Raw genomic sequence first — 12,794 nt, 5'->3', positions numbered from 1 at the left:
ATGTCTTTTGTTTCAGTGATAATTTTACACATCAAATAAAATATAGATGATATATTTCACACTGAACCAGAAATTTTCCTTAGATCTATTTACATATGAGGAAACTAAGGTCATAAGTTCCAGAGAAAGAAAAGAAAACGCACAAACAAAAACTTGCCCAAAGTTATCCAGTTAGTATATGCAGAACCAGAATTTAAATTTCAGTCTTCCTGGTTTCAAAACACATTGTGTATATGCACACACACAACCATACAGTGTGACCAAGCGATTTAAATAATTTTGTTAGAAATGTACTACAAGAGCACATCAAGAGACAACTTAGGAGGATGTTGATCAAAATATACAGAATGTGCTTTCTTGGCAGTACCTTCAGAACCTCTACTGTGTCCTTTTGACCATCTTTAAATTTCTATCTCTTGAGGGTGGATTTGACTTTTGAAGTTTTGTGAAGTTATTTGGAGCCAAATTTGTTGATCTGAAAAGAATAATACTTTTTAAAACATCAGAACCAAAATTAGATGTAGTTATAAGGAGAAGTATTTTCTTGAAGGACTTGTATACTGGTTAAGACAGTTCTAGAAGAGCTCCAAAAATATTTGAACATTGGCAACATCACTGAAGTAAGGAATGACCTACTGAGGTGCTTGTTTTTATGTTCTATGAACATATTCTGAGATGATAATTTTTTAAATCTTATTAATCTGTAGTACATTAATAGTGTTCATAACTAAAAATAATTGTTTCACATAAAACATTTTCAGTACTTCAAAACTCCATTTTTAGTTCCCTGTTTCTGAGGTTGTGTTTAGTGTGTTGTGGCTATCGGTAGGCATCTTTTGCTAGTACAAAACTATAATGAATAATCTTATGTAGAGATAGTTGACCACATTTGAGAGTATATCTGAAATATAAATTCTGAACAGAATTGCTGGGTCAGAGGGTAGACAGATTTTGCCAAATGGCCTTTCTTATGCCACTTTACACTCTAACTGATAATGTTCCTCTTTCCACACGTCCTTTCTAATAAGTTGAATTATGCATTTTCTCATCTTTGCCAATTTGATGTGTTTTTTTAAGTATCTCAATGTAGTTTTAATCTGTATTTTTTTATTGTGAATTAGGTTGATCATTTTTCAGTGATTTCATGTGACCTGTTTATATTCTCTGACCATATATCTATTGGGCTATTCAGTTTTCATCTTATTGATTTATAGTTCTTTTTGTATAGTAGAGAAATTAGTCAAATAAAACATTGTAACTGCTGTGCGTAGTTAACAGCCAAATGCGACACAAAACTGAACCAGAAGTCTCTTTACCAACAGCTGAAGAAAATTAACTGTGAACATCACAATCACTAGATGCTGAATCAACTCTTAGTGGAGTAAAGTGTGCAAAAGCCACTCTCTTAATTAGACAATGCTTTCTACTTTGTGTGCAGAAGTTTTTAAATTTTTTAATAATATAAGGTTTTTTAAGCTGGAATCACTGTGGCTCACAGGGATATAAAGTTTTCTTTTAACCATGTTTAAAATGGAGAAAATATGATGTTGAGCCCTTTGCTCAGATGATTAAAAAAAAGCAAACCCATTAATAGCTTGATCAGGAATCGCTAAGAGCTTGTTTCCTACCCCCGCTTCAGCTGCCTCTCTCCAACAGAGACTAGTAAATGCAGTAATGCGTCCCTTTAAAAAGTACTATGCCTGTCTTGTGTAACATATATACATACTTACTCATGTTTGCAATAGAGGCACAAACATGACCAAAAATAGTAGGTTTATTCCCTGGACAAAGAGAGATAAAGTGTGTATTTTGTAAAACTTTGCAGCAAATCCTCGAGTTTTTTTTTATGTAAGTGAGTTTCTAAAGGAAGTCCTAAAAGGTTGAAGTGACTTTTAGAATAAAAACCAATTTCTTTTAAGCATACAGCCTATGCAAACAAAGCTTTTAATTGAATCAGTGATTGATTTCTTCGGATTTTCCCCCCCTTTTCACCAAATTTAGCACGTGAATCTTTATTTTGAAAATATTTTATCCAACTTGTTTTCTTAACCTTTTTTCCCATCAAGACTACTAAAATGAGATACTGTGTCCTATTACTGAGTCAAATAAACTATCCTCTAATACTAAGTATTGATGGTAGACAGCCATGTAAGTTTTCTTTGACTCTTAAATATAATTATTTTGTTTAGGTTAGATTTCTAAAATGGAATAAGGTTGAAAAAGTAATGTGTGCAGCAGAGCAATGAGACAGCTTCAGATAATCTTTGACCAACTTCCTGACTGAAGTAATGAGAGGAATTAAGGGATTACTTTCCTATCACCGTTTATTGTTGTTTGGTGGTTTTTGTTTGCTTTGTTTTTTGCTTTTTTTTTTTCCAGAATCCTTTTAGAATTTGATTTCTCTATCATTTGTCATGATAAAGAAGACAAGTTTAATTGCAGGCTATAATTCTTTGCATGTAGAAGTGAATGTGCTTTTATATGGACTCCTATGTTTCATTCATACTAAATATTGAGTATATTTCACATGAAAGTGAGTGTAACATGTTTTGTGTGGTTAATAATGATCAGTATCCAGCATTAAATAAATTTGGGGAGCATCCTTAAATCTACTTATTCTCCATTCATTAGAATGAGGAATTCTACCTAATTATGTTTTTTCTTAAGCCACCAAGGCTTTCTTAGTTTTTGTTTTTGTTTTTAGTTTGCTAGGGCTGCCATAATAATAAAACTTTTTAAAAATACCAGTGGTATTTTAATACCAGTTATTATTTTAAATACCAGGTATTTAAAAATACCAGTATTTTTAAAATACCAGTGGTATTTTATTGCCAGAAATTTATTTTCTCACAGTCTGAAGGCTTGAAGTCCAAGGTTAGGGGGTTAGCAGGTTTGGTGTCTTCTGAGGCCTCTCTCACTAGCTTGCAGATGGCTTCCTTCTTACTATGTCCTCATGACTGTCCCTCTGTCTGTGTTGTCTGTGTCCTAACCACATCTTCTTTTAAGAACACCAGTCATATTAAATTAGAGCCCACCCTAACGACTCTATTTTAACTTAGTCACTTCACTCAAAGCCCTGTCCCCAAATACAGTCATATTCTGAAGTACTAGAGGTTAAGGCTTCAACATATGAATTTTGTTCTCTTTAGAGATTACAAATAACCATGAGAAACACTAAAAGAAAATAAAGTAATCCTTAATCTCATAACCTAAAATCTACCAAGGATATATAGCCTACGAGCATTTTTTCTATTAATATATATGAAATAGCTTATAAAAACAGAATCATCCTGAACATAATGTCTTAGATTATACTTTTTTTTTGATTTATCAGCATGTTGTAAATATCTGTACCATAATTCATTAATCAATCAGCAAATTTCTGGTATTTAGGTTATTTACATTTCTTTCCTACTATAAATAGTACAGAAATAAACCTTTCAAAAACATTGCCCACACAAAAACGTTCTAAAGTGCACAAACTATTTTCTTCCATTACAAGACATAATTCAACCCCTTTTTTCATTCATCATTATAGACATCAATTAATTATACTGTTATTGTACAGCTATATTCTCAGTTAACAACTGTAGAGTTTTGTCCCCAGACTGCAGTGCCCTTTAGTTTCTGTTCCTGCCTTTTATAGAACATATTTTATCTTTTACTTGCGGCTCTCATTTTATGACAGTAACACTGTCCCTACTTATAGCATATTCTAATATGGTGTAGACTGAATAAGCAGTTAACCAAATTGTTATGATTGTCTTTAAAATAAATAATTTCAGACAAAGTCCTAAGTGATTCTCTTATGGTAATATATAAAAACTTTTAACATCGGACTTCCTTTGATTCAGAGACCTTTTCTCACTTTCTCATTTACTTATTATGTGGTCACATTCTAGATAATTTAAGTTTCTGAATAAGTGACTTTTGTATCACTGAGGTAGTATTTTATAGGGGAAATCTCACTCTACCGTACAATATATTACTTCTTAAAAATATTATCATCTTATCTTCCATTGTAATATGTCCTGACTTCTTACCTTTTCTTCTTTAACCAGGATTACCTGAGCTGGAATTGGAAGCAATTGATAACCAGTTTGGACAACCAGGAAGTGGTGATCAGGTTCCATGGACAAATAATACAGTGACAGCTGTAAATCAGAATAAGCCAGAGGAGTGAGTAATACATTTTGTATATTATGAAGTATCAGATACCAACTTCTACAGCAAAGAACTACTTTTCCCAAACTAGATTCCAGTCTGTATTGGTATTTTGTGAAATATTAATAGAAGTGAAGGTTTAATGAAAAGAAAAGGATGGAGGAGGACACCGAATCAAACATTTATTTACTGCATGACTGCAAGGCTAGTGTACATTGTAATTATCAGGAGGCTGATGTAGTATGCAGCTGTTGTTTTATTTTTCATCTCTTACTTTTCTTTGATTGATTACCATAAAATTCCTGGGACCTGTGGATGAATTGGCCTCGGCACAACAGCTGTGTTGCTCTTTATTTTGTCCAGCTTTTCTCTTTATTTGGAGCAAGAGTGGATAAGAAGGGAAGGTACTTTCCACGTCTACTCAGTGTCCCATCTTAATTGGAATTCAATTTCTTAATCCACACAGGTAGCTTCATTCCAACACATAGAGTATATCTCATATATAGCAACCAAAGGATGAGTAGGTAATATTGAGTGTGGAGCCTTAACTGTGAACTATAGTCCCATTTACCTTCCCAAAAGAAGAATCCTTATAATTATATTATTATACAAGTAGTATTAGTACTAGTGTTATCGTCTATGTATTTCTAAGTTTTATGCATCAGTTGGTATCAGTTTGGATTAGACTACGTATTTCCTACATGGAATCAACAATTCATTGCTTAACACTGAGCATGTTTCATTTTTCTAGTTTGATTTCTTTTGTAAATGATAATCATGTCATGTTATCAATATAATTTGGTCATCTTTGAAAGTTAAGTAATTTAGTATGTACTGTTTTGATTATGGTTCAATTATCAATAATTAATGGCACCCATAGAATAAATAGTATAAATCTTGATATAGACTAAATGATTTTTTTCTGAGTTTTTGGTTGCTTTTTATTTTTTACTTCTGTTAAAAATTATTTTCTCTTAACTATGTTTGGTTAATTTTTCAGGCTATTTCTGTAAGCTAACATGAAGAATATGGAAACAAAATTCAATGATTGACAAAATAATGAAAAATATATTCAAGCTACATACCAAACATTCATAAATTTCTGCCCATTAAGTATAGAAAATTTCATTGCATAAGAATTGGTTAAAAAAGCATTTCAACAGAGAATTTCCTAGAACTACATTTGCTTATATGTGTGTGTGTGTGTGTGTGTGTGTGTGTGTGTGTATTTGCATTCTTAAGGTTGAATACTTACTTGCTATATCAGTCTTAAACTTTCTTATCTTTTGATTCTGCAGCCAGTGCATTAGTTCACAGCTAGATGAGCTTCTCTGTCCACCAACAACAGTCGAAGGAAGAAATGATGAGAAGGCTCTTCTTGAACAGCTGGTATCCTTCCTCAGTGGCAAAGATGAAACTGAGCTAGCTGAACTAGACAGAGCTCTGGGAATTGACAAACTTGTTCAGGTATTTACTAAAGTTGGCAGTATTTAAATGATGGAGCCCTGAAAGCTAGAAAATTATTTTTAAGCAAGACTTTTCCATATTACTCTCACTGTGTTTTAGCTGTTTTATAATTTACCCTTGTGAAAGTTATCAAAATATATAATAGTTAAATAATGGGCTTTTTAAACAAAAATATCATAATAATTAAAAATAATTAGAATTAGAGAGTTTTAGCCTTTTACTATGGAACATAATCTTACAAGCTCCCCCTAGAATAAAATCCATATTTTATAACATCATTTCTTATTTTAGGACTTAATTTGTCCTCCATTCATGCTACACTTCAACCTATATGTTCCATGACATTCCAACTTCCGGGTTAGCGTTTTTGAGACTTTGTAGTTAAAAGATCACTTTAGTGCATCATAACCAGTATATATATTTTTTAACATCTTTATTAGAGTATAATTGCTTTACAGTGGTGTGTCAGTTTCTGCTTTATAACAAAGTGAATCAGTTATACATATACAAATGTCCCCATATTTCTTCCCTCTTGCATTTCCCTCCCTCCCACCCTCCCTATCCCACCCTTCTAGGTGGTCACAAAGCACTGAGCTGATCTCCCTCTACTATGCGGCTGCTTCCCACTAGCTATCTGTTTTACGTTTGGTAGTGTATATATGTCCATGCCACTCTCTCACTTTGTCCCATGTTACCCTACTCCCTCCTCGTATCCTCAAGTCCATTCTCTAGTAGGTCTGCATCATTATTCCCGTCTTGCCCATAGGTTCTTCTGACCATTTTCTTTTTTTTTTTTTAGATTCCATATATATATGTTAGCATATGGTATTTGTTTTTCTCTTTCTGACTTAATTCACTCTGTATGACAGTCTCTAGGTCCATCCACCTCACTACAAATAACTCAGTTTCGTTCCTTTTTATGGCTGAGTAATATTCCATTGTATATATGTGCCACATCTTCTTTATCCATTCATCTGTTGAGGGACACTTAGGTTGGTTCCGTGTCCTGGCTATTGTAAATAGAGCTGCAGTGAACATTGTGGTACATGACTCTTTTTGAATTCTGGTTTTCTCAGGGTATATGCCCAGTAGTGGGATTGTTGGGTCCTATGGTAGTTCCATTTTTAGTTTTTTAAGGAGCTTCCATACTGTTCTCCATAGTGGCTGTATCAATTTACATTCCCACCAACAGTGCAAGAGGGTTCCCTTTTTTCTCCACACCCTCTCCAGCATTTATCGTTTGTAGATTTTTTGATGATGGCCATTCTGACCGGTGTGAGATAATCTCATTGTAGTTTTGATTTGCATTTCTCTAATGATTAATGATGTTGAGCATTCTTTCATGTGTTTGTTGGCAATCTGTATATCTTCTTTGGAGAAATGTCTATTTAGGTTTTCTGCCCATTTTTGGATTGGGTTGTTTTTTTGTTATTGAGCTGCATGAGCTGCTTATAAAGTTTGGAGATTAATCCTTTGTCAGTTGCTTCATTTGCAAATATTTTCTCCCATTCTGAGGGTTGTCTTTTTGTCTTGTTTATGGTTTCCTTTGCTGTGCAAGAGCTTTTAAGTTTCATTAGGTCCCATTTGTTTATTTTTGTTTTTATTTCCATTTCTCTAGGAGGTGGGTCAAAAGGATCTTGCTGTGATTTATGTCAAAGGGCGTTCTGCCTATGTTTTCCTCTAAGAGTTTGATGGTGTCTGGCCTTACATTTAGGTCTTTAATCCATTTTGAGTTTATTTTTGTGTATGGTATTAGGGAGTGTTCTAATTTCATTCTTTTACATGTAGCTGTCCAGTTTTCCCAGCACCACTTATTGAAGTGGCTGTCTTTTCTCCACTGTATATTCTTGCCTCCTTTATCAAAGATAAGGTGACCATATGTGCATGGGTTTATCTCTGGGCTTTCTGTCCTGTTCCATTGATCTATATTTCTGTTTTTATGCCAGTACCATACTGTCTTGATTACTGTAGCTTTGTAGTATAGTCTGAAGTCAGGGAGCCTAATTCCTCCAGCTCCGTTTTTCTTTGTCAGGATTGCTTTGGCTGTTCAGGGTCTTTTGTGTTTCCATACAAATTGTGAAATTTTTTGTTCTAGTTCTGTGAAAAATGCCAGTGGTAGTTTGATAGGGATTGCATTGAATGTGTAGATTGCTTTGGGTAGTAGAGTCATTTTCACAATGTTGATTCTTCTAATCCAAGAACATGGTATATCTCTCCATCTATTTGTATCATCTTTAATTTCTTTCATCAGTGTCTTATAATTTTCTGCATACAGGTCTTTTGTCTCCTTAGGTAGGCTTATTCCTAGGTATTTTATTCTTTTTGTTGCAGTGGTAAATGGGAGTGTTTTCTTAATTTTACTTTCAGAGTTTTCATCATTAGTGTATAGGAATGCAAGAGATTTCTGTGCCTTAATTTTGTATCCTGCTACTTTACCAAATTCATTGATTAGCTCTAGTAGTTTTCTGGTAGCATCTTTAGGATTCTCTATGTATACTATCATGTCATCTGCAAATAGTGACAGCTTTACTTCTTCTTTTCCGATTTGGATTCCTTTTATTTCCTTTTCTTCTCTGATTGCTGTGGCTAAAACTTCCAAAACTATGTTGAATAATAGTGGTGAGAGTGGGCAACCTTGTCTTGTTCCTGATTTTAGAGGAAATGGTTTCAGTTTTTCACCATTGAGGACAATGTTGGCTGTGGGTTTGTCATATATGGCCTTTATTATGTTGAGGAAAGTTCCCTCTCTGCCTACTTTCTGGAGGGTTTTTATCATAAATCGGTGTTGAATTTTGTCGAAAGCTTTCTCTGCATCTATTAAGATGATCATGTGGTCTTTCTCCTTCAATTTGTTAATACGGTATATCACGTTGATTGATTTGCATATACTGAGGAATCCTTACATTCCTGGGATAAACCCCACTTGATCATGGTGTATGATCCTTTTAATGTGCTGTTGGATTCTGTTTGCTAGCATTTTGTTGAGGACTTTTGCATCTATGTTCATCAGTGATATTGGCCTGTAGTTTTCTTTCTTTGTGACATCTTTGTCTGGTTTTGGTATCAGAGTGATGGTAGCCTCGTAGAATGAGTTTGGGAGTGTTCCTCCCTCTGCTGTATTTTGGAAGAGTTTGAAAAGGATAGGTGTTAGCTCTTCTCTAAATGTTTGATAGAATTCGCCTGTGCAGCCATCTGGTCCTGGGCTTTTGTTTGTTGGAAAAATTTTTTTTTTTTGCGTTACGCGGGCCTCTCACCACTGTGGCCTCTACCGCTGCAGAGCACAGGCTCCGGACACGCAGGCTCAGCGTCCATGGCTTATGGGCCCAGCCGCTCCACGGCATGCAGGATCCTCCCACACCGGGACACGAACCCGCGTCCGCAGCATCAGCAGACGGACCCCCAACCACTGCGCCACCAGGGAAGCCCCCTGTTGGAAGATTTTTAATTACAGTTTCAATTTCAGTGCTTTTAATTGTTCTGTTTATACTTTCTATTTCTTCCTGGTTCAGTCTCGGAAGGTTGTGCATTTCTAAGAATTTGTCCATTCCTTCCAGGTTGTCCATTTTATTGGCATATAGCTGCTTGTAGTAATCTCTCATGATCCTTTGTATTTCTGCAGTGTCAGTTGTTACTTCTCCTTTCTCATTTCTAATTCTATTTATTTGAGTCTTCTCCCTTTTTTTCTTGATACATCTGGCTAATGATTTATCAGTTTTGTTTATCTTCTCAAACAACCAGCTTTTAGTTTTATTGATTTTTGCCATCGTTTCCTTCATTTCTTTTTCATTTATTTCTGATCTGATCTTTATGATTTCTTTCCTTCTGCTAACTTTGGGGATTTTTTGTTCTTTTGTCTCTAATTGCTTGAGGTGTAAGGTTAGGTTGTTTATTTGAGATGTTTCTTGTTTCTTAAGGTAGCCTTGTATAGCTATAAACTTCCCTCTTAGAACTGCTTTTGCTGCATCCCATAGGTTTTGGGTCGTTGTGTTTTCATTGTCATTTGTTTCTAGGTATTTTTTGATTTCTTCAGTGATCTCTTGGTTATTAAGTAGTGTGTTGTTTAGCCTCCCTGTGTTTGTATTTCTTACTGGTTTTTTCCTGTAATTGATATCTAGTCTCATAGCGTTGTGGTCGGAAAAGATACTTGATACGATCTCAATTTTCTTAAATTTACCAAGGCTTGATTTGTGACCCAAGATATGATCTATCCTGGAGAATGTTCCATGAGTACTTGAGAAGAATGTGTATTTTGTTGTTTTTGGATGGAATGTCCTATAAATATTAATTAAGTCCATCTTGTTTAATGTATCATTTAAAGCTTGTGCTTCCTTATTTATTTTCATTTTGGATGATCTGTTCATTGGTGAAAGTGACGTGGTAAAGTCCCCTACTATGATTGTGTTACTGTTGATTTCCCCTTTTATGGCTGTTAGTTTTTGCTTTATGTATTGAGGTACTCCTATGTTGGGTGAATAAATGTTTATAATTGTTATATCTTCTTCTTGGATTGATCCCTTGATCATTATATAGTGTCCTTCTTTGTCTCTTGTAATAGTCTTTGTTTTAAAGTCGATTTTGTCTGATAAGAGAATTGCTACTCCAGCTGTCTTTTGATTTCCATTTGCATGGAATATCTTTTTCCATCCCCTCACTTTCAGCCTTTATGTGTCCCTAGGTCTGAATTGGGTCTCTTGTATACAGCATATATACGGGTCTTGCTTTTGTATCCATTCAACCAGTCTATGTCTTTTGGTTGGAGCACTTAATCCATTTATATTTAAGGTAATTATTGATATGTATGTTCCTATTACCATTTTCTTAATTGTTTTGGGTTTATTATTGTAGGTCTTTTCCTTCTCTTCTGTTTCCTGCCTAGAGAAGTTCCTTTAGCATTTGTTGTAAAGCTGGTTTGGTGGTGCTGAATTCTCTTAGCTTTTGCTTGTCTGTAAAGCTTTTAATTTCTCCGTCAAATCTGAATGAGATGCTTGCTGGGTAGACTCATCTTGGTTGTAGGTTTTTCTCTTTTATCACTTTAAATATGTCCTGCCACTCCCTTCTGGCTTGCAGAGTTTCTGCTGAAAGATCAGCTGTTAACCTTTTGGGGATTCCCTTATGTGTTACATGTTGTTTTTCCCTTGCTGCTTTTAATATTTGTTTTTTGTATTTAATTTTTGATAGTTTGATTAATATGTGTCTTGGCGTGTTTCTCCTTGGATTTATCCTGTATGGGACTCTCTGTGCTTCCTGGACTTGATTAACTATTTCCTTTCTCATGTTAGGGAACTTTTGAACTATAATCTCTTCAAATATTTTCTCAGTCCCTTTCTTTTTCTCTTCTTCTTCTGGGACCCCTATAATTTGAATGTTGGTGCGTTTAATGTTGTCCCAGAGGTCTCTGAGACTGTCCTCAATTCTTTTCATTCTTTTTTCCTTATTCTGCTCTGCAGTAGTTATTTCCACTATTTTATCTTCCAAGTCACTTATCTGTTCTTCTGCCTCAGTTATTCTGCTATTGATCCCTTCTAGAGAATTTTTAATTTCATTTATTGTGTTTTCATCTCTGTTTGTTTGCTTTTTAGTTCTTCTAGGTCCTTGTTAAATGTTTCTTGTATTTTCTCCATTCTGTTTCCAAGATTTTGGATCATCTTTACTATCATTATTCTGAAGTCTTTTTCAGGTAGACTGCCTATTTCCTCTTCATTCGTTAGTCTGGTGGGTTTTTGCCTTGCTCCCTCATCTCCTGTGTTTCTCTGTCTTCTCATTTTGCTTAACTTACTGTGTTTGGGTTCTCCTTTTCGCAGCCTGCAGGTTCGTAGTTTCCATTGTTTTTGGTGTCTGTCCCCAGTGGCTAAGGTTGGTGTTGGTCAGTGGGTTGTGTGGGCTTCCTGGTGGAGGGGACTAGTGCCTGTGTTTTGGTGGATGAGGCTGGGTCTTGTCATTCTGGTGGGCAGGTCCACGTCTGGTGGTGTGTTTTGGGGTGTCTGTGGCCTTATTATGATTTTAGGCAGCCTCGATGCTAATGGATGGGGTTGTGTTCCTGTGTTGCTAGTTGTTTGGCATAGGATGTCCAGCACTGTAGCTTGCTGGTCGTTGAGTGGAGCTGGGTCTTAGCGTTGAGAGGGAGATCTCTGGGAGATTTTCGCCATTTGATATTATATGGAGCTGGGAGGTCTCTTGTGGACCAGTGTCCTGAACTTGGCTCTCCCACCTCAGTGGCACAGCCCTGACGCCTGGCTGGAGCACCAAGAGCCTGTCCTCCACACAGCTCGGAATGAAAGAGAGAAAAGAAAGAAAGAAGAAGATAAAATAAAATTAAATTTATTAAAATTAAAAATATTTAAGAAAAAAATTATTTTTAAGTAATTAAAAAGAAAAAAGGACAGACAGAACTCTAGGACAAATGGTAAAAGCAAAGCTATACAGACAAAATCACACAAAGAAGCATACACATACACACTCACAAAAAGAGAAAAAGGAAAAAAATATATATATCGTTGCTCCCCAAGTCCACCACCTCAACTTTGGGATGATTCGTTGTCTATTCAGGTATTCCACAGATGCAGGGTACATCAAGTTGATTGTGGAGATTTAATCCGCTGCTCGTGAGGCTGCTGGGAGAGATTTCTCTTTCTCTTCTTTGCTCGCACAGCTCCTGGAGTTCAGCTTTGGATTTGGACACGCCTCTGCGTGTAGGTCGCCTGAGGGTGTCTCTTCTTCGCTCAAACAGGACGGGGTTAAAGAAACAGCTGATTCGGGGGCTCTGGCTCAGTCAGGCTGGGGGGAGGGAGGGGCACGGACTGCGGTGCTAGCCTGCAACGGCAGAGGCTGGCGTGACTTTGCACCAGCCTGAGGTACGCCGTGTGTTCTCCTGGGGAGGTTGTCCCTGGATCACAGGACCCTGGCAGTGGCGGGCTGCACAGGCTCCTGGGAAGGGAGGTGTGGAGAGTGACCTGTGCTCGCACACAGGCTTCTTGGTGGCCACAGCAGCAGCCTTAGCATCTCCTGCCCGTCTCTGGTGTCCACACTCATAGCCGCGGCTCGCGCCTCTCTCTGGAGCTCCATTAAGCGGCGCTTTTAATCCCCTCTCCTCGCGCACCAGGAAACAAAGAGGCAAGAAAAAGTCTCTTGTCTCTTCTGCAGCTCCAGCCTTTTTCCCGGACTCC

General features: G+C 36.4%; 1 protein-coding gene across 3 annotated transcripts in view; it reads left to right on the top strand.

Moving 5' to 3' along the window:
* The window catches only part of NCOA1 (nuclear receptor coactivator 1), a 200,945-nt gene that overhangs the window by 142,467 nt on the left and 45,684 nt on the right, over nt 1-12,794 (top strand). For all 3 annotated transcript variants that reach the window (XM_065891296.1, XM_065891298.1, XM_065891297.1), the window contains 2 exons: nt 4,062-4,179; nt 5,463-5,631. In XM_065891296.1, coding sequence (XP_065747368.1) covers nt 4,062-4,179; nt 5,463-5,631 — 287 coding nt within the window. The remainder of the gene's footprint in view (nt 1-4,061; nt 4,180-5,462; nt 5,632-12,794) is intronic.

This window comes from Phocoena phocoena, chromosome 14, assembly GCF_963924675.1.
Source record: "Phocoena phocoena chromosome 14, mPhoPho1.1, whole genome shotgun sequence".
Taxonomy (NCBI): domain Eukaryota; kingdom Metazoa; phylum Chordata; class Mammalia; order Artiodactyla; family Phocoenidae; genus Phocoena; species Phocoena phocoena.
This window is presented reverse-complemented; position numbering and strand designations above follow the sequence as displayed.